At 50.0% G+C, this 24188-nt stretch overlaps 1 protein-coding gene and 1 non-coding gene across 3 annotated transcripts in view; one reads left to right on the top strand and one right to left on the bottom strand.

The window, feature by feature from the left end:
* OLFM2 (olfactomedin 2) overlaps window positions 1-23611 on the top strand; it is a 74143-nt gene extending 50532 nt beyond the window's left edge. For both annotated transcript variants that reach the window (XM_027969600.3, XM_027969599.3), the window contains exons 2-6: window positions 16421-16570; window positions 19463-19609; window positions 20117-20336; window positions 20664-20770; window positions 22438-23611. In XM_027969600.3, coding sequence (XP_027825401.1) covers window positions 16421-16570; window positions 19463-19609; window positions 20117-20336; window positions 20664-20770; window positions 22438-23115 — 1302 coding nt within the window. In that variant the 3' untranslated portion in view covers window positions 23116-23611. The remainder of the gene's footprint in view (window positions 1-16420; window positions 16571-19462; window positions 19610-20116; window positions 20337-20663; window positions 20771-22437) is intronic.
* Window positions 12998-13132, bottom strand: LOC114115075 (small nucleolar RNA SNORA70). The gene has a single exon (XR_003589574.1). It is a non-coding gene; the product is annotated as a small nucleolar RNA SNORA70 (small nucleolar RNA).
* Window positions 23612-24188: the final 577 nt, after the last annotated feature.

The following is a 24188-nucleotide window of genomic DNA, read 5'->3' as shown; positions in this document are numbered from 1 at the left end:
GTGACCCTGGTGGCCAGCACTGCCTCTTCCCCTTTCTGAGCGGAGGATGTGCCTCGTGGCTGGGGCTGTTTTCTCTGAGATCTATTTCTTTGAAAGCTCTGGAAAACTCCAAAGCAGGGGCTGAGTCAGCCCCCTGATGTGCTCAGTTGAATCTTGCTGGTGGATTTTTTCTGCCTCTCTGTCTCACTCTGGCTGATCCACCCTCAACGATCTTCCTGACCAGACCTTTTCCCTGTTCACACGTGGTCATGGGCTGAACAGTTCTCCCCCTCCTCCCTCACAGCAAACAGATTCATATATTTGTTTTGTTTGTGGCTGTGCTGGATCTTTGTGCCTGATGGCTTTCTCTAATTGCGGTGCTCAGGATCCTCACTGTGGTGACTTCTCTTGTTGTGGAGCGCAGGCTCAGTAATTGCCCCTTGGCATGTGAAACCTTCCTGGACCAGGGATTGAATCTGTGTCCCCTGCATTGGCAGGTAGATTCTTAATCCCTGGACCACCAAGGAAGTCCCACATCAGTACTATTCTTAGTGCTGTAGTACAAGTGGGGAAATGGAGGCCCAGAGTGGTTAAGTCATTTGCCCAAAGCCACATAGCAGAGCTGAGAGTGGAGCTCAGGCAACCTGGGTGCAGAGTTGGCACCCTAAATGACCATGCTCTGTTGCCTCACCTTGGCCTGGGGAATTGAATGCCCATCTTTGAAACCCTGGAATATGTATCCAAGGTGTAACCAAATGATCAAAGCTTTGGACCCCAAATTAACTTGCCACCCCCAGAGGTGCCCATGGAGCCTCTGAAAGTCAGTTTCATACAGTGCTGATGCTTGGCCGTCCCTGTGAGTTATTAGCCAGCAGATCGTCACCTCCTGACTGCACTGTCCAGCCTTCAAGGCCTCCCTCCCTTCATCCCTTGCCCAGGAGCCTCATAGCGAATGCCTTCATTTTGTGCCAGGGCGTCCCTGGCTCCTAGCGTGAAATTCCTGAGCCAGCCACGGAAGATCAATTTCCCCCATGACGACCTTTTCCATGCACCGCCGCATTGATTTCAGGAATCCAACCTCAGCCAATGGGCCCAACCCCACAGCGGGGGCTGTTGGCAGCAAATTTATGCCCAGGCCAGAAATTGAATTCCTGTAAGTCAGGAGAAGTGTCAGAAAAGCTCACCCAGGCTCATTTTTACTTCTGACAAACTTCAGGCAAGAGATTAAACCTGGCTCAGTGTCTTTCATCTGCAGGGACCATGGTTCCGGGGTTGGTTGGGGGGAGTAAGATGACCTCGACATGTACATTTTTCTTCCATTCCCTGGCTTCATCTTGGCCTCCCAGAGCTGAGGAATAAAAAAACAGCCAGACTCCCAATGCCTGCCTGGCTAAAGGGCATTCCCATTTCTGACTAACTAAAAAGGGGCATGCTGTGTGTACCCAAAGGCAGGTCTCTTGGTCCCCGTGGCAAATATTGGGCCATTCAGAGGGATGGGAAATAAAACTTCTAATTCATTTCTGGGTTTCCCAGGTGGCTCGGCGGTAAAGAATCTACCTTCCAATGCAGGAGACAGGTTCAGTCCTTGGGTTAGGAAGATCCCCTGGAGAAGGAAATGACAACCCAGTCCAGAATTCTTGCCTGGGAAATCCCATGGACAGAGGAGGCTGGCGGGTTGCAGTCCATGGGGCCAGAATAGAGTTAGACACAATTTAGCGACTAAACAACAACAATAACAATTCATCTCCATCACCAGCCGTGCCACTTTTTGCACCAGGTCCTGAGGCTGCTTCAGCCTCGGTAAACTTTGCAAGGTTCTTCTAATTAAGCTTCCCTGGGCTATGACAGAGAGGACATCAAAATGTGGATAATTCCATAGTTCCCTCACCCCTCCACTCCACCCCTGCCTGAAGGTTGGGGAGGGAGAAGTAGAGAAATCAAATGATAGCACTGGCAAGGAAGAAACCCCCGTCTTGCTAGAAAGATCTCTCTCACTTGCCTTTAAAAATGAGACATCTGATGCAGACGTAGTCACTTCCCTTTGGTACAAAAGCCCCTAAATATTAAAGAAATGAATCCTTGATGTCGACAAAGAAGGGATCAAAAACGAACCTTTCTGAAAGGAGAAGAGCTTTTATTTCTCTGTGAACTTTTCTAGATCTAGCCTCTGGCAGGAATGCCTGTGGAACATAGAGTGCAGAGGATAAAGAAATAAATGACTGTCATTCATGTGTTCATTCATTCAGGCAGTGTCTGTGCAGCAGCTACTGCGTGCTAGGCATCAGGCTGGGAGCCAGGGAAGCCTCAGAGAGAAATTAGAACCTGGTTCCTGCCCCTTCAAAGCCAGTGGGACCTGCTACAGGATCTCTGATCAGTAGTCGTCAAAGCTGCCAAGGTCATGAAAATCGAGGAAAGATGGAGAAATTATGACAGACCAGAGATTAAGGGAGTGCTATAACTAAATGCAATGTGGGATCCTGGATGGGAGTCTGGACCAGAAAAGGGACATGAGTGGAAAAACTGGTGTGTGTGTGTGCTCAGTCGTGTCCCACTCTTTGTGACCCCGTGGACTGTAGCTCGTCAGGCTCCTCTGTCCATGGGATTCTCCAGGTAAGAATACTGGAGTGGGTTGCCGCTTCCTTCTCCAGGGGATCTTCCTGACCCAGGGGTCAAACCTGGGTCTCCTGCATCGTAGGCAGATTCTTTGTTGTCTGAGCCACCAGGGTACCCCTGGAAAAACTGAAGAAATCTGAGTAAAGTCTGGAGTTTAATGAGTGATGCACCTGAACGGGTTTCTTAGTTGTGACAAGTGTCCCATGAATATGTTATAGGTTAGCAACAAGGGAAATTGGGTGAGGGGTGTATGTAAGCCCTCTCTTTACAACTTTTTGTAAATCTAAAATCCTTCCAATATAAAAGGTTTATTTTTAAAAAGTCAGCAGGAAGGACTTCCCCGGTGATCCAGTGGTTAAGACTCCACTCTTCCAATGCAGAGGGCAAGGGTTTGATCTCTGGTCATGGAACTAAGAGCCCACATGCCTCACAGCGTGAGTGTGTGCTAAATCGCTTCAGTTGTGTCCGACTCTGCAACCCCATGAACCCCCCTGCCAGGCTCCTCTGTCCAGGGAATTCTCCAGGCAAGAATACTGGAGTGGGTTGCCATTCCCTCCTCCAGGGGATCTTCCCAACCCAGGCTTCGAACCCATATCTCTCACATCTCCTGCACTGGCAGGTGGGTTCTTTAACCACTTGTGCCACCTGAGAAGCCTGAATAAAATAATATATAAAAAGTTAAACAGTCAGCAGGGGACATAAGACAGTTCTAGAACAGTGCTGTTTTCATTTGTTGTTTTTCAGTCGCTCAGTCGTGTGCAACTCTTTTCAACCCCAGCATGGACTGCAGCACACCAGGCTTCTCTGTCGATCACTCCCGGAGCTTGCTCAAACTCATGTCCATTGGGTCAATGATGCCATCCAACCATCTCATCCCCTGTTGCCCCCTTCTCCTCCTGCCCTCAGCCTTTCCCAGCATCAGAGTCTTTTCCATGAACTGATATAAAAACTCCCACTGACTGGACATTCACAGTGTACCACACACTGTGACTAACGCTTGACATGTACCAATTCATCATTTTGACAAGAATTTTGAGAAGCCTGGCCATTATGATCCCAACTTTTAGATGAGGAAGCAGAGGGATGAAGGAAGGCACAGAGGGGTTAAGCTACTTGCCCAAGGTCACGCAGGAAGGAGTGGATCAGAATTGGGGCTGAAGCAGCCTGTACTGATGAACTCTATAGCTGCCTGTTCATGTACAGGTATTTAGTGAGCAGCTAAGGTATCTTAGAGGCTGGTAAGAGAAACAGAACTCTTTTAGGGCTTTCAGGGATCTTAATTCAAGCAATTGGTTTAGTTTTATTTGTTTATTTTTTGGCTGCTTGGCATACAGGATCTTAGTTCCCTGACTAGGGATTGAACCTGCGTCCCCTGCATTGGAAGCTTAGAGTCTTAACCACTAGACCACCAGGGATGTCTCTTTCCATCCCATCTCTGCCAAGAACATGCAAATATGTATCTCCAGCCAAACCCCCTCTCTTCCTCATCCCAACTACCTAACTTGGCGTTTCCACGTGGAGGTGGTCAGAGTCCTGTGGACTCTGTCTTTATTTTTTATTTTTTTGGCTTTGCCGAGCAGCATGCAGGATCTTGGTTCCCATACCAGGGATCAAAACTCTGCCCGCTCTAGTGGAAGCTCAGAATCTCAACCACTGGGCCACCAGGGAAGTCACAGGCTGTGACTTGTGTAAAACACCAGAATCTGCCTATTTTCTGTCTCCATTCCATCTGCCCTGGGGCAAACCCTCACACCAGAATGACTTTGGGGTAAGCAGCATGTTCAAAGGCCCTGGGGTGATAAAGAGCTCAGGAGGCGCTGGGGATCTGAAAGGAAGATGGTAAGACTCAGGAGACTCAAGTGAAAGTCTGTTTCTTCCCAGAGGGGTCTTCTCAAATGGGGTATTCATGAGGGCTGGAGACAGAGAAGAACTTGTCCTCATCGAAGCAAGCTGGTATGAGGACTGGAGTGGCCCTTGTATGGTAGCCTGGATGCAGAGCTCTGCCCATAAACCCTACTCTTGGGGCTATCCATGGGGATTTGAGGTGATTCCAATAGTCTGGGCCACACTCCAAGAGAATGGACTGTTTGTAAAATTTTGCATAAGGCAAGCCCTCTCCACACCTTCCCTGGACCCCAAGGAAGGCAGTCAGTCAAACTCAGAGACCTGTGTCTCTTCTCATCTCTCCCAAGAAAGTCTGTTTCATTCGTTATTGGCCCCCATTGGCACTGTAATGGCAGAGCCTAGGATCCAGGAATATGTGTGTAGACTGTGGCCCAGGGCGCACTGGGGGCGGTCTTCTGCCATGGCTTGGGTGGCTTCAGAGGGGAAGAGGTTGTGTGTGCCAGCCTGAATAGCCTCTCAGGGCAAGATGGGTAATCTGCATTGGAAGGATATGAAAGAGTAAATGAATCAGGGGCTTCCCTGGTGGCTCAGTGGTAAAGAATCCACCTGCCAGTATTGGAGATGCAGGTTCGATCCCTGATCTGGGAAGATCCTACATGCCTTGGAGCAAGTAAGTCTGCGTGCCGCAGCGACTCAGCCTGTGCTCTAGATCCTGGGAGCCACAACCACTGAAGGCTGCATGCCCTAGAGCCCGTGCTCTCCAAGAAGAGAAGCCGCCACAACGAGGAGCCCGCGCACCTCAGACGGAGGGCCAGCCGTCCGCACACCTCAGAGGGAGAACCGCCCGCGCACCTCAGACGGAGAGCCGCCCCTGCTTGCTGCAACTATAGAAAAGCCCACACAGCAGTGAAGACCCAGCACAGCCAAAAATAAATAAATAAGATTATATTTTAAAAAAAGAATAAATGATTTGGGAATTCCTGCTGGTCCAGTGGTTGAGACGTGGCACTTTCACCGTCGAGGGCCAGGATTCCATCCCTGATGGGGGAACCAAGATCCCGAAAGCTAAGTGGTGCGGCAAAAAAAAAAAGAGAATGAATGAATGGATTTCCAGCTGCCCCCCTCCCCACATGCCATCTCAGCCCCTCCCCCGGCCACAGGCTCTCACCAGCCAGGCCCCCGCTGCTCACACTGAGGGAGATCCTGGTTCTCCATCTCAGCACGGGTGAGCTGATGTCTTCTTTAAAGCCTGTCAAGCTTATCACTCAGGGGGGATTTGCCCAATACCGCTAGGTTTGACAGGGGCAGCCTGCTATTATCTCAAGCCCTCCAGAGGGACTCAGGACCCGTCACGGCTGAGACGAGGCAGACAAGCATGTCCCTGATCATTCATCATGGCCCTGCTGCCATCCCCAGAGTCAGAGGGGAGCCGTGGCCGCCTCCGTGCCTGCCTCAGCTGATCTGCCTGCCGTTTGATCTCAGCCAGTCCCTCCCTGGAAGAGATGGAAACCTATTTGGTGGCAGAGGGGAAATGCATGGTGGGTCTGTGAGGACGTTTGCTCTCTGACTCACCAGCCCATCAGCGTCTAGTTACTCAGTATTGATCATGCCAGGGCTGGGGGATTCAGCAATGACCAAAGCAGACAGAACTCCCTATCTCCATGATGTTTTCTGTCTGAGAACAGAGGTAGGCTTTGAGCCAGTGGTCACACCCAAGAGGTCCCAATAGCCATTGCTTTAAAAAAGAAATTATTATTTTATTTTGAAAGGATATGATTTTATTTATTTTTTGCTGTGCTGGGTCTTCGTTGCTGCTTGGGCCAGCTCTAGTTGCAGCTTCTCACTGCAGTGACTTCTCTTGTTGCGGAGCAGCTTCAGTAGTTGCAGCTCCTTGGCTCTAGAGCGCAGGCTCAGTAGTTGTGGCGCAGGAGTTTAGTTGCTCCGTGGCATGTGGGATAAGATCCCTAATCAGGGATGGAATCTGTGTTTCCCGCATTGGCAGGTGGATTCTTTGCCACTGAGCCACCAGGGAAGCCCCTAATTCCTTTGTTTTTCTTTTTATCCCCCTATATTTATTTGTTTGGCCTCATTGAGTCTTAGTTCCCCTGTGGTATGTGGGATCTTAGTTCCCTAACTAGGGATTGAAACCAAGTTCCCCACGTTGCAAGATGGATTCTTAACCTCTGGACCACGAGGGAAGTTCCCCCCAGTGGCCGTTGTGATCTGGGCTTTAAGGAGGACAGGGGAGTCGCAGTGTGGTGACGAGGACTGTGGAGACAGATGGTCGTGTTCGAATCTCAGCTCATCAAAGGTGAATAATGACAGTCCTGTCTAAGTGTCGTGGTGAGAAGTCCATCACTTAAAGCATGCAGAGTGCTTAGAACAGTGCTTGACATACACTAAGAAGAAATAGAAGTATTAGGGGAAAAAAGGCACAGGATGCCTGAGAGTTGGGTAGGATGGGGAAGGGACAGTGGAGGCTGCTTTTGGAAGAGACCTTTATGCCTGAGCCCTAATGGGGAAGGGTTAGCCTAGCCATGAGATAGGGCAAGATTAAAAATCATTTTTTTCTTTTTCAATTTCTTGGCCATGCTGCATGTCATGTGGGTTCTAAGTTCCCCCACCAGTGGTCCAACCCGTACCTCCTGCAGTGAAAGCTCAGAGTCCTAACCACTGGAGTGCCAGGGATCTCCCCGGCAAGAGTTCTTTTTTAAAAGAAATTTAAATTTATTTTTTAATTGAAGGGTAATTGCCTTGCAGAATTGTGTTGGTTTCTGCCAAATATCAACATGAATCAGCCATAGGGTATGATTCCCTCCCTCTTGAACCTCCCTCCCACCTCCCTCCCCATCCCACCCCTCTAGGTTGTTACAGAGCTGCGGTTTGAAGCAGGATGTATGGAAAGGGTAACATGGAAACTTACATTACCATATATAAAATAGATAGCCAATAGGAATTTGCTGTATGACTCGGGCAAGAGTTTTGATGGCAGAGGGTCCAGCCAGTGGATGGGTTGTGAGGAAAAAGCGTGATGTGTTCCAGGAAGAGTAAGATGACTGGCAGGGGTCCCCAGCCTCCGAGATCTAATGCCTGATGACCTGAGATGGAGCTGATGTAATGATAGAAATAAAGTGCCTAGTAAGTGAAGTGCATTTGAATCATCCTGAAACCATCCCTCCCACCCTGCCTGGTCCGTGGAAAAATTGTCTTCCACGAAACCAAAAAGGTTGGGGACCACTGGCCAGAAGATGAGCCACAGAGAACAGGATCGTGTGAGCCTTGTTGACTGCCTGTTACTCTGAAGCAGGACTCCTCTCCCACCAAGTTATGTCAAGGAGATGGTCTGGAACCAGAAGCCAGCCAAGTCACGTGGCAAGTAAGACGGAGCAGCAACTCTGTCCCTCTTTGGCAGGACTTGATGCTCTCTCTCTCTTTATCTCTCTGCCATCTGGCTGTCTGTGAGTCTTCCTCATCTTGCATTCTCAGTCCCAAATCAAATGGACTTTCAGTGACTCTTTTGTTTTTTTTTTCTGCACTAGGTCTTTGTTGCTATAAGAGGGCTTCCTCTAGTTGCGGTGAGCAGGGGCTACTCTCTAGTTGAGATGCTCAGGCTTCTCATTGTGGTAGCTTCTCTTGCTGTGGCATACGGGCTCCAGGCGCTCCAGCTTCAGTAATTGCAACATTCAGGCTCAGTAGTTGTGGTGCACGGGCTTAGTTGCTCCTAGTCACGTGGGATCTTCCTGCACAGGGATTGAACCAGTGTCCCTTGCATGGGCAGGTAGATTCCTATCCACTGTACCACCAGAGAAGTTCCCCTGCTTTTTTTTAGATTTTTTTTTAAAGTGGGCCATTTTTAAAAAGTCTTTCTGGAATTTCTTACAATATTGCTTCTGTTTTATGTTTTTTTGTTTGTTGTTTGGGCCGAGTGACATCGGATCTTAGCTCACTGACCAGGAATAGAACCTGCACCCCCGGCTTTGGAAGGCAAAGTCTTAATCCAAGGAAGGACCACCAAGGAAGTCCCAGCACCAGTTCTTCCCAATTATCTCAGTTTCATGCCTGCATCAAGCTCAAACAATTTTGACTTTAGGAAGTCACCAGATTGGCATTAGATTGTCATGAGGATTATAATAATAACAAAAGCAAATCCTTACTGTCAATACATGCTGATGACTCTTCTCCTTGCTCACACATGTAGTCTTGACTCATTCAAGCTTCCTGGAAACTCTGTGAGGTAGGTACAGTTATCATGTCCATTTTACAGATGAGGATATGGAGGCTTATAGAGGTGACCCCACTCATACCACAGGGGAGAGGCCAAGCCAGTACATAAACCCAGGCAGTCTGACCCTCGGACCATCGGACCTTTCCACCATCTGAGTAGGGAGAAGGAACGTCCAGAGAAAACGACTCATTTCTCCCGTAAGGATGTTGTCTGGAAAGATCCTGGTGACATCACATGGGCTCCTTTTTTGGGGAGGACCGTGGGAGAGAGCCTTGCCTGTTCTTGGTACTAAAAATAGTTAAGTTTTCTCCTGAGCATCTGGCGTGCTTTTGTTTCAGGACACTGGGAGCCGCATAAATGACCAGCTTTCCCTTTTTTGAGTTGGCTGCTAAGGAGCTGGGAGCCAAATTTATGGCCTGACCATATGCTGGTTGTTCAGGGTTTTAAGGGCTGGGTTTTTCTTAGCTTTCCTTCGAGCTCTAGTGTCTCTACTTTTTCTCTTTCTTTCTTTTCTCCCTTGCAAAGACAAAACTTTAAGGGACTGAAAAGAAATTCTTCACGAGAACAGTCCGTGTTTATTGTAGAGAACTTTTGCTTCAAGATACATGTAAAGATGGTGATAAAAATCCCTGCTTGTTCTTAATTTTAATGGGTGCATAGTATTTCCCCTGGGCTTCCCTGGTGGCTCATGTGGTAAAAGAATCTTCCTGCAATGCAGGAGACCCAGGTTTGATGCCTGGGTTGGAAAGATCCCCTGGAGAGGGCAATGGCTACGCACTCCAGTATTCTTGCCTGAAAAATTTCATAGACAGAGGAGCCTGGTGGGCTATAGTCCATAGGGTTGCAAAGAGTCGGACACAACTGAGCAACTAACACACACACACACACAGTATTCCTCCCTGTAGAGTTCTTAGTTTGTTTCACTTAGTTTCGGCGCACTGGGTCTTCGTTGCTGCGTATGGGCCTCCTCTAGCTGTGGCGAGTGGGGGCTACTCCCTAGCTGCAGTGCTCGGGCTTCTCATTGTGGTGGCATCTCTTGTTGCAGAACACAGGCTCTAGGCATGAGGGCGTCGGTAACTGCAGCACATGGACTTAGTTGCCCCACCGCATGTGGAATCTTCCCAGACCAGGCATCGAGCCAGTGTCCCCTGCCTTGGCAGTGGGATTCTTAACCACCGGATCACCAGGGAAGTTCCGCTGTAGAGTTTTTAAATCAGCCTCCCTGTTGGCAAAAGGCTGGAGAGGGAAAAAATTCCACTTGTCCAATTTTAGACGGCATTTTAATGAGCATTCTTATAGCCATCGAGTGCTCGTCCACACCATTTCCCTGGGCTACATTCTTAGAGTGGGATTGACTGGGTTAAATACAAAATGCAGAAGCCTGAAGGCTTTGGCTCTGGATTGACAGCCTGCCCTCCAGAAATATCTAATTCCTGCTCTCCTCTTTAATTGGACCTATCGTGCGGTATTTTACATATCTTTGTAAACCACTTGCGATCCTCTCCGGAACAAGGCGGGGAACAAATAAATACATGAGCCCCAAGACATTTCTGCTTCCTGGTTAAATTATGCAGCCTCACACGAAATAATATCTTTGACTCATTAAGAGGCAGCCACTTGCTCTGTTCCTGTTGGCTAAACCCCTGATAGCCGGCACTTAATGGTTGGCGGCCCCTCCCCCCCGGATTCTGTGGCAATCCCTCTGCTCCCCAAAGAACCAGGAATTGTTTTCTGAACCAAGACGTAGGTGATGGAGCTGTAGGCCGAGCTGATGATCCTGGACCTGACAGCTAGAAAACTTTCCCTGCGTGTCTTGTCTTTACTCAGTCCTGGACTGGTTACCAAGACAGCTGTTTAATTAGGGCAGTAGCCTGGGTGAAAGCATTTGAAAAATTCTGGGCAGAAAAGACAATTTGAGGAAGAGCTAGCTGAATGCCTGGCTTATGCTCTTAGAGCCCATTAGCAAGAATATTAAACTTGGAACCAACCGCTCAACTGACAGAGTGGCTGGCTTCCTCCAGTACGTTTGCCACGTTAGAGGTGAGACGGGCTACCAGACCAGAAGTGTCTGTACCAGGAGGGCTCTCACACCTGGTGATGCAAACATTTCTGTTAGTGATGTGCTCAGTCGTGTCTGGCTCTTTGCAGCCCCATGGCCTGCAGCCCTGCCAGGCTCCCCTGTCCATGGAATTTTGCAGGCAAGAATACTGGAGTAAGTTGCCACTACCCACTCCGGAGGATCTTCTTGACCGAGGGATTGAACCCTCATCTCTTAAGTCTCCTGCATTGGGAGGCGGGTTCTTTACCACTAGTGCCACGTGGGAAGCCCCTTCCATTACTTATAGGTGTTCTCTATTCCTAGGACTATGACCTCCAAGAATTTGTAACTTTGGTTCCAACCTCAACCCAGTCTGGGGAACTGGTATTTAGACACTCAGATGCTGAGCCTTCCAGGGCATTTCAGCAATTCCCTGGGACCTGAACTTGACTGTGTTTTTGAACTTGAACCCCACGGGTGAAACTCAGAATCTCTGCCATGCAGAGATTTGGCAGCCAAACCCCAGGCATTTAATTGCGCTGCTGCAGAGAATACCCCAGCAAGGTACATCCAACGCAGACAATTACTTTAGGCGAGCCATGAAGGCCTTCTCTCCGTGCCACTTAAATCTTGCTTCTCTTTTACAATTCAATATTTCATATGTTGAGAGAAAATGGCTTGTTTGCTTCAAAGGACACGCTACAGAATGTAAGAAAGGGATGTTAATTATGTTGAACCAGGCTGCTTTGTCTCTGCATAAACGAAAATCTTCAGGGGATTCCGTCCAAATTGCTTGGGAACCAGGGCCAGGGGAGCACAGATGGAGGTGTTTGAACTCACATTCATGATTCTGTTTTTGTTTGTTAAGAACTATATCTGCCATGAAAAAAAGGTGAAACTAGCTCTGCATTCTCTTAGATCCAAGGGGGAGGCATTCCTGGGTCACTCTTTTCTTTTTAAAATTCTTATGTTATATTGGAGTATAGTTCATTTACAATGTTGTATAAATTTCAGGTGTACAGCAAAATGATTCAGTTATACATATACGTATGTGTGCGCATGCTTAGTCAGTCGTGTCCAGCTCCTTGGGACTCCATGGACTGTAGCTCGCCAGCCTTCTCTGTCCATCGAATTTCCCAGGCGGGAATACTGGAGTGGGGTGCCATTTCCTACTCCAGAGGGTCTTCCCGACCCAGGGATCAAACCCCTGTCTCTTGTGTCTCCTGCATTGGCAGGCAGAGTCTTTACCATTAGCGCCACCTGGGAAACCCCACGTATACATATAATCTATTCTTTTTCAGATTCTTCTCCGATATAGGCTATTACAGAATATTGAGTAGAGTTCCCTGTGCTATATAGTAGGTCCTTGTTGATTATCTGTTTTATATATGGTAGCAGCAGCAGCAGCAGGAGCAGTTTGTATAGTAGTGTGTGTATGTTAATCCCAGCCTCCTAATTTATCTCTGCCCTGGGGTCACTCTTCTAACCTTGAGCAAGCCTCCTTTAAAAAAAAAAAAAAATTGTTGTTTTTTTTTTGTTGTTGTTGTTTTATTTATTTACTTATTGCCCATGCAGCATGTGGGATCTTAGTACCCCAACCAGGGATTGAACACACACACCCTGCATTGGAAGCCCAGAATCTTAACCCCTCTGGACCACCAGGGAAGTCCCATGGGGCATCCTTCTTGTTTTAGACCAGGTGGGCTTCCCTGGTGGCTCAGATGGTAAAGAATCTGCCTGCAATGCAGGAGTACTGGGTTCAGTCCCTGGACTGGGAAGATTCCCTGGAGAAGGGCATGGCAACCCACTCCAGTATTCTTGCTTGAAGAATCCCATGGTGAGCTACAGTCCACGGGGTTGCAAAGAGTTGGGCATGACTGAAGCAAGTTAGCACCCACACATGAGTAAGGAGGGGACAGTGCCCAGGCTCTCATGAGTGCAGAGCCCAGCATTTGTCCAGGGGGCCACAATTAGGGATGTCTTTGACCCCACAGCCATCTGGGATGAGCCCGTTTTTGTCACCATGATTTCAAATTTATCCACATTAAACTTAGTAAATCCTTACTTCTTGGAGATGTGGATCTTCTGGCAGCCAGGGAACTTGAACTTGAACTTGAAGCCCTGCAGAGGGCTTCAGTCACACACTTCTTGTTCTGCAGCTCGGTGTGGATGGACATTATGACCTGGCCAGTGTGGACCCTGGCCACTGTGCCTTGGGGCTTTCCAAAGGCACCGTCCATACCTGTCTGGAGCCTAGATTGCAGACAGCATGCCAGTCATGAATGTCCGCTGGAAAGGACTGTCTCCAAGATCCCTTAGGGCAACCTGTATAGACAACAGGCCATCTACACTACTGAGGGGGCTGCTGTTTGCAGCCCTTGCATGCTGGGCCCCCATGGGGAAAAGAGCACAGTTGGCTTAATTGGCTGCAAACCACCTGGACCATTTCTGCTCGAAAGGGAGGCTGGGAAGGTAAGTGACTTTATTCCTTCTTGGGGGGGACATGGACTCTCACAGAGGTGGTGGTTGTTGTTCAGTCACTCACTCATGTCCAACTCTTTGCGACCCCATGGACTGCAGCATGCCTGGCTTCCCTGTCCTTCACCATCTCCCAGAGTTTGCTCAAACACATGTCCATTGAGTCAGTGATGCTATCCAACCATCTCATCCTCTGTTGCCCCCTTCTCCTCCTGCCCTCAATCTTTCATCAATGTCTTTTCCAGTGAGCTGGCTCTTTGCATCAGGTGGCCAAAGTATTGGAGCTTCAGCTTCAGCATTAGTCCTTCCAGTGAATATTCAGTGTTGATTTCCTTTAGGATTGACTGTCCAGTGGACTCTTCAAGAGTCTTCTCACAGCACCTCGTACAGTGGGGGTTCCCTCAACCTCCAAAATGTGTATATAAGGTGCAAGGAATGACTAATTACAATAGTTTCAGTTGGCATTTATAAATGGTTTGCTTTTCTTATAAATTAGTGGAGGAGTCAAGCTCATCTGTACAATGATACCACTTGCTCACATTCCAATTAGCTTAAAAAAAGAGACTTTATTGAGTGGGAGAGAAAATAGGTGGGCTAATAGCTGGAATCTCTAGGATTGCTCATAATTCATAGTCTGGCTTTTATCTCTGCTACAGCTCATGGAAACAGCCTCTCCTGGGTGATAAGCAGCGGCTGTGCAAATAGTCCATGGTAGTGGGGCTTTGTTTCTCTGTAAAACACTTGGGGTTTTATTAGACTTTCCTTCCTGTCTGTAGGGATGCATTATGAATAGGACTGGAATCTTCTAGTTTCTTCCCATCTCTTCAGTTTCCACCCATCTGCCCTGGTCTCCCACCCTGACACCCCCAGTCTGTTCCCCGCCCCCCCCCAGCAGCCAGGGTGCACCTGTGAGCACCTGAGTCAGGTCCTGTCTATCCTGTGATCAGAACCCACCGTGGCTCCCACTTCCCTCAGACCAAAAATCAGTGTCACTCCCCATGGCACATAAGCACTGCACAGGCTGTCCTGTCCCATCCCTGTCCTCATCTTTCCCCTCCCACTTTTCCCCTTGTTCCCTCTGTTTTAGCTATAGCCTTCTCCGTTTCCCAAACACACCAGGCTTGGTCCTGCCTCAGAGCCTTTGCACTTGCTGTTTTATTGGCTTGGACCGTCTTTCCCTTGATATCACCAAGGCTTCTCCCTCACTTCCTTCATGTCTTTATTTAAATGACACCTTCTCATGAAGGTCTTCTTAGGGCCCCTAAAATTGCAGGCTTCCTAGGTGACTCAGTGGTAAAGAATCCTCCTGCCAAAGCAGGAGACAGGGGGTTCAATCCCTGGATAAGGAAGATCCCCTGGAGAAGGAAATGGCAAGCCGCTCAATCCAGTATTCTTGCCTGGAAAATTCATGGACAGAGGAGCCTGGTGGGCTACAGTCCATGGGGTCGCAAGAGTCACACAACTCTTAGTTGCTCAGCAACTAAGCAAAAACAACATTGTCATTAAAATAAAAAAGATTGGGACTTGTGACTGGCTGGAAGTATGTTCTGGGGAAGCTCAAGGCGGCATGATGTATGCTCCATCCAGTGAGGATTTGATGCTTTTTGAGCAGTGTTTCTCCGACTCCTCCATAGGTTGATTAGAATTGGAAGGGTGGGCTGTGCTGTGTGGTGCAGCATGTGGCATCTTAGTTCCTGACCAGAGATCCAACCTGAGGCTCTTGCAATGGAAGCGCAAAATCTTAACCACTGGACCGCCAGGGATGTCCCATTGGTCAGAATTTGGGTGCCCAAACTGTCTCTTCCTCTCTGCCCTTCTACTGGCTCACTCATTCCTCCAGTTCAGGTTATATGTCCCGTCCCTGGTATGCCTCCTCTGAGACTCTCAGCCTGGGGACACCCCTTGTTACACTCTGCACTTTCTTTGTAGCATCCGCTGCAGCATACCGTTCTAGAGGGCTTCCCTGGTGGCTCAGACAGTAAAGAATTCACCCGCTGTTCAGGAAACCAAGGTTTGATCCCTGGGTTGGGAAGACCCCCTGGAGGAGGGTGTGACAACCCACTGCAGTTTTCTTGACCGGGAAATTCCATGGACAAAAGAGCCTGGCAGGCTATAATCCATGGGGTGGCAAAGAACAGATATGACTGAAGCAACTTAGCATGTATGCACATAGTTCTGGAAGCATCAGTGGGATTCCATACTTGAATTCTGCCTCCTCCACATCCATGGGGAGCAATAGATACACTTTCTTCATCTCTCCTCTCTTCCTAGTCCCTGTTGCAGACCCATGCCTGGCATACAGTAGGCACTCACTAGATATTTTCTAGTAAGTTTGGGAAATTATGGCTGAGTTCCCTGATGCACATGAGCATTGCAAAGGCTCTGATAAGTCCTGCATTAAAAAAAAAACTCATTTCACTCAGCATTACACAAACATATTTGACCACAGAGCACCCCTTTTCCTCGCATGCCTGATAAGCTTGCCAGGGTTCCAAGAAGCCAGGTTTGGGAAACAGCCATAATTGATAATTGAATTATCTAAGTGGCATCATCTAACTTGAAATTTAGTGTAGGAGTCTGAGAATGATGCTTTCCAGGCAAAGACTTGAAGGTCTTGGTGAGGACTGTGTCACTCTTTGGCCATTACCTTGCTTGGGCTTCTAGGGAGCAGGAGTTGGGGAAGGCAGAATGACATAGGTGGAGGGGTTTTTGTTTTGGGGGCATTTTTTTGGCTGCCTTGGGTCTTAGTTGCTTTTCATTTTGATATACAGACTGTAGTCATGGCACATAGGCTTAGTTGCTCTGCAGCATGTGGGATCTTAGTTCCCCAACCAGGGATTGAAGCCGAAGTCCCTGCATTGCAAAGGCAGATTCTTAACCACGGGACCATCAGGGAAGTCCCCTGGTCTATGTTCTAATGGTGGTTATGGAGACAGTGGTGTGTGCGTGTGCAAATATGTGTTGAGAGAATGAATTCTTGTCTTGTGGAAGAGCTCGTATCCCACAGTTCCTTGCTGTGTTTCTTCACCCCTCGTACCTCAATCTTGTCACCTGTAAAATGGGGCTTTCCCTGAGGAAGGATTTAGATCACACACCCTGGCACGCAGAGCACATGGTCTGGGACATTCCAAGCATCCAGGGAAGGGCATCTGTCATCTCCCTGGGATCCTCTTTTTCTCCCAGGGGGTGAGGGGGCAAATCCCTCTTGGGGTTCCCGCTCTCTGACCCTGACCTCCCTGCAGACCCTCTTCCAAAGCCCAGAGGAAGGCTGGCAGCTGTACACCTCAGCCCAGGCCCCCGACGGAAAATGCATCTGCACGGCTGTGATCCCTGCGCAAAGCACCTGCTCCCGAGACGGCCGGAGCCGGGAGCTGCGGCAGCTGATGGAGAAGGTAAGAACCGTCCAGGTTCCCCTGTGAAAATCTCACTTCCCCACCCTCTCCTCTGCTTCCCGCCAGATCAGCCAGGACTGGATCTAAGCCATGATTATGCAAAGCTGGTGGATAACCTGGCTGCCCTCCGGGCGGGTGTTTTAGTCAAAATCTCTCTGCTGCTTCTTTGGAGGAGAAGCTGAGCACAGTGTGGGCGCAGGGAAGGTGAACCCCAGTGGCAGCATCTGCACTCTGGTGTGTGAGCCCCAGCCGCAGTGTGTACTCAGCCTCAGGACTCAGCTGCTAAGAAGGGTCTCGTCCTCCATCCCAAGATACGTGAAGATTCCTCCCCCTTCTGATTGTGACTGATATAAACTGGTCCCCATTCAATCCAAGGGCTTCCCAGGTAGCTCAGTGGTAAAGAATCCACTTGCCAATGTAGGAGACTCAGGTTCGATCTTTGGTTTGGGGAGATTCCCTGGAGAAGGGAATGGCAACCCACTCCAGTATTCTTGCCTGGAGAATTCCAGAGACAGAGGAGCCTGGCAGGCTACAGTCCGTGGGGTCAGAAAGAGTCAGACACGACTTAGGAATTAAACAACAGCAATTCAATCCAAGGATATTTGGGTGCCCTTTACAGGCTGATTGCTGTTTTTTGCCACTACCCAGATGAACTGCTTATGAGTCAGTTCTGATGTCAGTGTTGAGAGGAACTAGCCACCTCCCACTGTCCTCCTGTAGAGGAGGAAGCTGAGGACAGAGACCCTTGTTGGCACCAAAGTCTTGTCTGCCTGCGACACCAGAACAGTTCAAGATGACCATGTAGTGTCCCCTGATTGTTTTTTTTTTCCTTTCTTTTTTTTTTTCAAAGTTTTGAAAGTATGATAAAACATTTACAGGAGACTTGGAAAATACAGAACAAAGTAACATATAATTCCACTATATATTACAACTTTTTAAAGCAGACAAATTTTTTAGTTTGAGTTTAAATATCAAAGTCTCAAAAGTAAATAGAATGAATAGACAAAAAGTGGAAGGATATAATAGACCGGGAAAGCACTATGAATCAATTTAACATAATTAAGATTTATACAGGGCTTCCCTGGTGGCTCAGATGGTAAAGAATCTCCTGCAGTGCAGGAGACCCAGGTTTGATCCTTGGATCGGGAAGATCCCCTGAAGAAGGCAATCTCCAGTATTCTTGCCTGGAGAATCCCATACACTTAGGAGCCTGGTGGGTTACAGTTCATGGGGTCGCAGAAGAGTCAGACATGACTGAATGATTTTCACACACACACACACAAGAGTCATACAATTTTCACACAACAGCAAAATACAAATTGTATTCAAGTTCCTGTAGACTGTAAACCAGGAGACACTAAACACATACAGGGGGTGTCCCCTGATTGTTGACAATGACTATTAAAATCTTTTGTGATGTCCAGGATGGGTATCAGGCTGTTTGTTGGCTTCCTCAGAACTTCCAAGTGTCACATGAACAATGGTTCGAGAATGTCTGCGTATTTCAACAAGCATCCAGCGTTGTCTTTGAGTTCACCTTGACTGGGAGGAGCTCACCTTAGCCAGGTGGAGGTGGGACCTAGGGGGCCCTCGGGCTGATTCAGAGAGGTCAGGGCAAGGGAGGTTTCATTCCATCATTTACCCGTATTTACTGAGCATCTAGTATTATTGAGAATTCAGCTGTGGACAAACCAAACACCGGGTCTGCCTCTGAGGACCCCATCTGAAGGAGGCAGATGAATAAGAATGTTCCAGTAGTAGTCACAACTGGAAAAAAAATAGCCGCATAAGGGAGAGAAAGTGAGTGGTCCCTTGAGGGAGGGTGATTGGGGAAGGCCACTCTGAGGAGGTGATGCTGGAGCTGAGACGTGAAGGATGAAGAGGAGCCAGCTGTGGGAAGACGAGAGGAACAGCTCTCCAGATAGAGGGATCAGCAAGTGTAAAGGCCCAGCAGTCGTGGACAGAGGTGAGAGCTGGACCATAAAGCAAGCTGAGCGCTGCAGAATTGATGCTTTCGAACTGTGGTGTTGAAGAAGACTCTTGAGAGTCCCTTGGACAGCAAGGAGATCCAACCAGTCCATCCTAAAGGAGATCAGTCCTGGGTGTTCATTGGAAGAACTGATGCTGAAGCTGAAGCTCTAATACTTTGGCCACCTGATGCAAAGAGCCAACTCACTGGAAAAGACCCTGATGCTGGGGAAGATTGAAGGCAGGAGGAGAAGGGGGTGACAGAGGATGAGATGATTGGATGGCATGACCGACTCAGTGGACATGAGTTTGAGCAAACTCTGGGAGATATCGGAGGATAGAGGAGCCTGGGGTGCTACAGTTCATGGGGTCGCAAAGACTCAGACACGACTTAGCAACTAAACAACAACAAAGGCCCTGAGAAGGGAAGGAGCTTTGAGCCTATGAGAGTGAAGCTGGGCTGGTGGTTGGAGTAGATGAACATGAAGAGGAGGCAGGCGAAGGGGCAGAACCAGCTCGCAGGGTCTGCAGGAGAAGGTGGCTCAATCTTCCTTTTGAAAAACTCCCTCTCCAGACTTTCCCAAGGGTCCAGAGGTTAAGACTCTGTGCTCCCACTGTAGGGGGCATGGGTTCGCCCCCTGGCTGGGGAACTAAGACCCCACATGCTTCTCAGTGTGGCTGCTGTGGAAACTTGACTGCTGTGAATGAGGGTGGAGGCGAGGAGAGCAGGGAGGCAGGGAGAGGTGGGAGGTGGTGGAGGCCAGACCAGATGGATAGATTGGGCGTGCCTTTGGGAGGTTGCTGATAAGGTCGGGAGAAGAAGGTTGGTTGGGTGTTTAGCCTCTGGCCCAACCAGATCTTGTCTGTGGCATCCCTGGGGACAGGGACAGGCGTCTGGCTCGCCCTAACCCTCCTACTTCCTAGGTTCAGAACGTCTCCCAGTCTATGGAGGTTCTTGAGTTGCGGACGTACCGGGACCTTCAGTATGTGCGCAGCATGGAGACCCTCATGCGGAGCCTGGATGCACGGCTCCGGGCAGCCGACGGGTCCCTCTCAGCCAAGAGCTTCCAGGTGCGTCCTTCAGGGTTCATGTCAGAGGTCAAAGGAGGAACTGGGATTGGTGCCGATTACTTCCAGGAAGGACAGAGGGTTGCCTGGGATCTGCGGTCCTAATTGGGCTGAATGTCAAGAGTCAGGTGTGCATCAAAGATAAGGGGTGGTATCACTGGCACCAACTCCGTGGATGTGAGTTTGAGCAAACTCCGGGAGATAGTGAAGGACAGGGAAGCCTGGCATGCTGCGGTCCATGGGGTCGCAAAGAGTTGGACACGACTGAGCGACTGGACAATAGCAATTGGGGGTGGGTGGGAGGGAGGCTCAAGAGGGAGGGGACATGTGTGTGCATTTGACTGATTCACTTTGTTGTACGGCAGACGCTAACACAACATGGCAAAGTGATTACACTCCCATAAAAATAATACCGCCTCAAAATGGGTGGAGTTGTGGGTTGAAGGTTGGAGCCAGGTCTGAGTCACCGGTCAGGGGTCGGGATCACCACGGGTTCCCTCTTGGGGGCAGGAGCTGAAGGACAGGATGACAGAGCTGTTGCCGCTGAGCTCGGTCCTGGAGCAGTACAAGGCAGACACACGGACCATCGTGCGCCTGCGAGAGGAGGTGAGGAATCTCTCCGGCAGCCTTGCCAGCATCCAGGAGGAGATGGGCGCCTACGGCTATGAGGACCTGCAGCAGCGGGTGATGGCCCTGGAGGCCCGGCTCCACGCCTGCGCCCAGAAGCTGGGTATGCCTTGATGCTTCACCTTGACCCCTGCGCTCCACCTCCAACCCCAATACCCTCTGTGTGTTCAGAACACGGTTTTAACCTCTAACTTCCAAACGTTGATCCTTGACTTTCTTACCCAAGGCCAAAAATAGACCCCCCAGACTGGAAATGGCCCTGACCCTACCCCTACTCACCCCCAACCTAACTCCACCTTGGGACCAGATCTCTGGATCTTCCCTCACCCCTGGTCCCAGCGCTTCAGTTTGATCACCCCCTCAGCCTTGCCCTGTGTCCCTCGGACTCTTCCCATCCTCCACCCTCATTCCCCCTGTTGCTGCCTCCCAGGCTGTGGGAAGCTGACCGGGGTCAGTAACCCCATCACCATTCGGGCCATGGGGTCCCGCTTTGGCTCCTGGATGACGGACACGATGGCCCCCAGCGCGGACAGCCGGGTGAGTGTGCTCACACCGGGGGTCAGAACCCGGGGTCAGGGAGATGTAGCCCGTGGTGCTCCGTAGGTGCCCAGTGCCTCCACATCAATGATCATCTTGTCCTAGGTTCTCCAGGGCCCTTGACCTCCCCCTGACTGTCTAGTGACCACCAAGTGACCAAGAACTTTCCAACTCTGTGAATTTGCAAGTCCGCTGACGTCCAGTGACTGTATAGAGACTAATGGCTTCTAGTACCACTGACCAGCTAGCTCCCAGTGAGCACTGATCTCAAAATAACCACCAGTGACCAGTGCCTTCCAGAGGACTAGGACCTCTGAGCACCACTCGATGACCTTTGAACTTCCAGTGACCCCCATGGTCACAATTGCCTGTCACCTCTGGCCCACAGGAACCATCCATTAACTGCTCAGCGACTATCCCAGTGACAGATATTGGTCACTGGGCAGCCACCATCATAGATCGTTAAGTCAATTAGTTGTGTCTGATTCTTTTGCAATCCCATGGACTGTAGCTCACCAGGCTCCTCTTTCCATGAGATTTTCCAGGCAAGAATACTGGAGTAGGTTGTCATTTTGTTCTCCAGGGGCTCTTCCTCACCCAAGGATCGAACCTGTGTTTCCTGCATTGGCATTCTTTACCATTGAGCCACCTGGGAAGCCCATAATAGCCACTTCCCCACCGTGATCATTGAGCTCCTGAGGCATCATGGTGGTTTAATCAAGAGGTTAAGAGCCTGGGTTTGAGGGGAATTCCCTGGCTGTCCAGTGGTTAGGACTTGGTGATTTCACTGCTGGGGCCCAATTTTGACCCCTGGTCAGGGAACTAAGATCCAGCAAGCCACACAAGTGTGGCTGAAACCAAAAAAGCAACCACCAAAAACAATAGCAAAACAAACAAAAAGAACTTAGGTTTGGGAATCAGACTTGGATTAGTATCCCACTTCCCTGGTGGCTCAGAGGTTAAAGCGTCTGCCTTCAATGCGGGAGACCCGGGTTTGATCCCTGGATTGGGAAGATCCCCTGGAGAAGGTCGCAAAGAGTCGGACACCACTGAGCAACTTCACTTCCACCAGTTCTTAGCTAGGGAATCTCAGCTAGGGAGTCTCGGGCAAGTTCCTTAATGTCGCTGAGCCTGAGTTCCCTTATCTTCAAAATGGTTATAATAAGGTCAGCCTTACAGTTTTTAAGATATTTAACCCAATAACCAGCACTAGTAAGAACACTCATAATTGCTAACTACCATGGTGACAGTGAGTGATGCTGACGGAGAGGATGGTGGTGACATGGTAGTCACCTATCGTTACTGGGATTACCCACAGGCAGTAGATTCAAGTGACCTCTTGCCACCCCAGGGCAGTCTCATGACTGCTAACCGTCCCATATCCAGTGACCAGTCAATTCCTAGGCCCAGCGAATCTCCAGGGACTGCAGTCGCCCTGATTCTTGGGGATCAAGCCCTGTCCTCTGAGTGTCTGAGACCAATGGCACTGGCCCAGTGACCCCAGTCACCGGGATGTTGCCTGGTCCCGAAGGGTCACCAGACATCCCGTGATTGAGTAATGACCACTAAGAGACTGTTGACCCCTCATGACTGTGTGATTGATGTGTGCCTGTCGAGACCCCTGGACATCGGCAGTGGCCCACCAGTGACCAACAGCTCTCTCGCAGGTCTGGTACATGGATGGCTATTACAAGGGCCGGCGCGTCCTGGAGTTCCGCACTCTGGGAGACTTCATCAAGGGTCAGAACTTTATCCAGCACCTGCTGCCCCAGCCGTGGGCTGGCACCGGCCACGTGGTGTACAACGGCTCTCTGTTCTACAACAAGTACCAGAGCAACGTGGTGGTCAAGTACCACTTCCGCTCTCGCTCCGTGCTGGTGCAGCGGAGCCTCCCCGGGGCAGGCTACAACAACACCTTCCCCTACTCCTGGGGTGGCTTCTCGGACATGGACTTCATGGTGGATGAGAGCGGGCTCTGGGCCGTGTACACCACCAACCAGAATGCAGGCAACATCGTGGTCAGCCGGCTGGACCCGCACACCCTGGAGGTCGTGCGCTCGTGGGACACCGGCTACCCCAAGCGCAGTGCCGGCGAGGCCTTCATGATCTGCGGCGTGCTCTACGTGACCAACTCCCACCTGGCCGGGGCCAAGGTCTACTTTGCCTACTTCACCAACACGTCCAGTTACGAGTACACGGACGTGCCCTTCCACAACCAGTATTCCCACATCTCCATGCTGGATTACAACCCCCGGGAGCGGGCCCTCTACACCTGGAACAACGGCCACCAGGTGCTCTACAACGTCACCCTCTTCCATGTCATCAGCACCGCCGGGGACCCCTAGGGGCTGACGTCGCTCGCGCTGCCTCGCGCTGCCACACGAGGGCCACGGGGGCCCTTTCCACTCCGCTGTGTCCCTCCGAGGTTACCTGTCTCTGTCCTGCCCTCTCTTTCCCTCCCTCTCTTCCTCCGGGTACTGTTTTTTCTCTCTTCACCTTTGCTCCCAGCTTTCATTCTCCGCCTCTGTATTTCTACTGGTGCGTTTTCTCTGTACTGTCTCTTCTTTATGATCTGATTTTGGTACGTCTTTCTTCTGTTTTTGATGCCCCTGTCTCTTTCATTTGGTCTGACCCTCCAGGTCTCTTGCTCTCTCTGCTTATGTGTCTCTCCTCCCTCCCTCCCTTCCCTTTCTGCATCCCACCCAGACCCTCTTCCCCTCTCCCCACGTCCCTTCCTCCTGACCCGAGGAGTTGAGTGCATGGATCTGTTTCTTTCTTTCTTTTTTTTAATTTACACTTTTTCTTTCCGGGTTGCCGGAATAAATGGGATCTTTGACATTTGATGCTTTAATTGCTCTGTGTGTCTAGAAGAGGCAGAGGAGGTGAAGTGGAGGGTGAGCCTGGAGGCCCATCCCAGCTGGGTTCCCTTGTCCGAGGACAGGAGCTTTGTGAATAGGGGCAGGTAAGCACAAGTCTGGGGCTTCCCAGGTGGTGCTAGTGGTAAAGAACCTGCCTGCCAAAGGCGGGACTTAAGAGACGCAGGTTTTATCCCTGGGTCTGGAACATCCTCTGGAGGAGGGCATGGCAACTCACTCCAATAGTCTTGCCTGGAGAATCCCATGGACAGAGGAGCCTGGCGGGCGCTACAGTCCACAGAGTCGCAAAGAGTTGGACATGACCGAAGGGACTTGGCATGCATGCACGCACAAGCCCAGCCTGAGGGTGGGGGTGAAGGGGGGTTGGGGGTAGAGGGTGGGGTGGGAGGGATGAGGGCAGGGGTCATGGTAGGGTTAGCCCTTTGGGAAGCCAGGTGAGGAGACCCAATCCAAAGCTGTTTCAGTTGATCCAAACACCAGGATCCAAACAACCACAAATTCTATCATGATACTGAAGACTGGCCTCACGTGAATATTGTCAG

Source organism: Ovis aries, chromosome 5 (assembly GCF_016772045.2).
Source record: "Ovis aries strain OAR_USU_Benz2616 breed Rambouillet chromosome 5, ARS-UI_Ramb_v3.0, whole genome shotgun sequence".
NCBI classification, from domain to species: domain Eukaryota; kingdom Metazoa; phylum Chordata; class Mammalia; order Artiodactyla; family Bovidae; genus Ovis; species Ovis aries.
The sequence above is the reverse complement of the archived record's forward strand: the minus strand, read 5'-3'. Positions and strand labels throughout refer to the sequence as shown.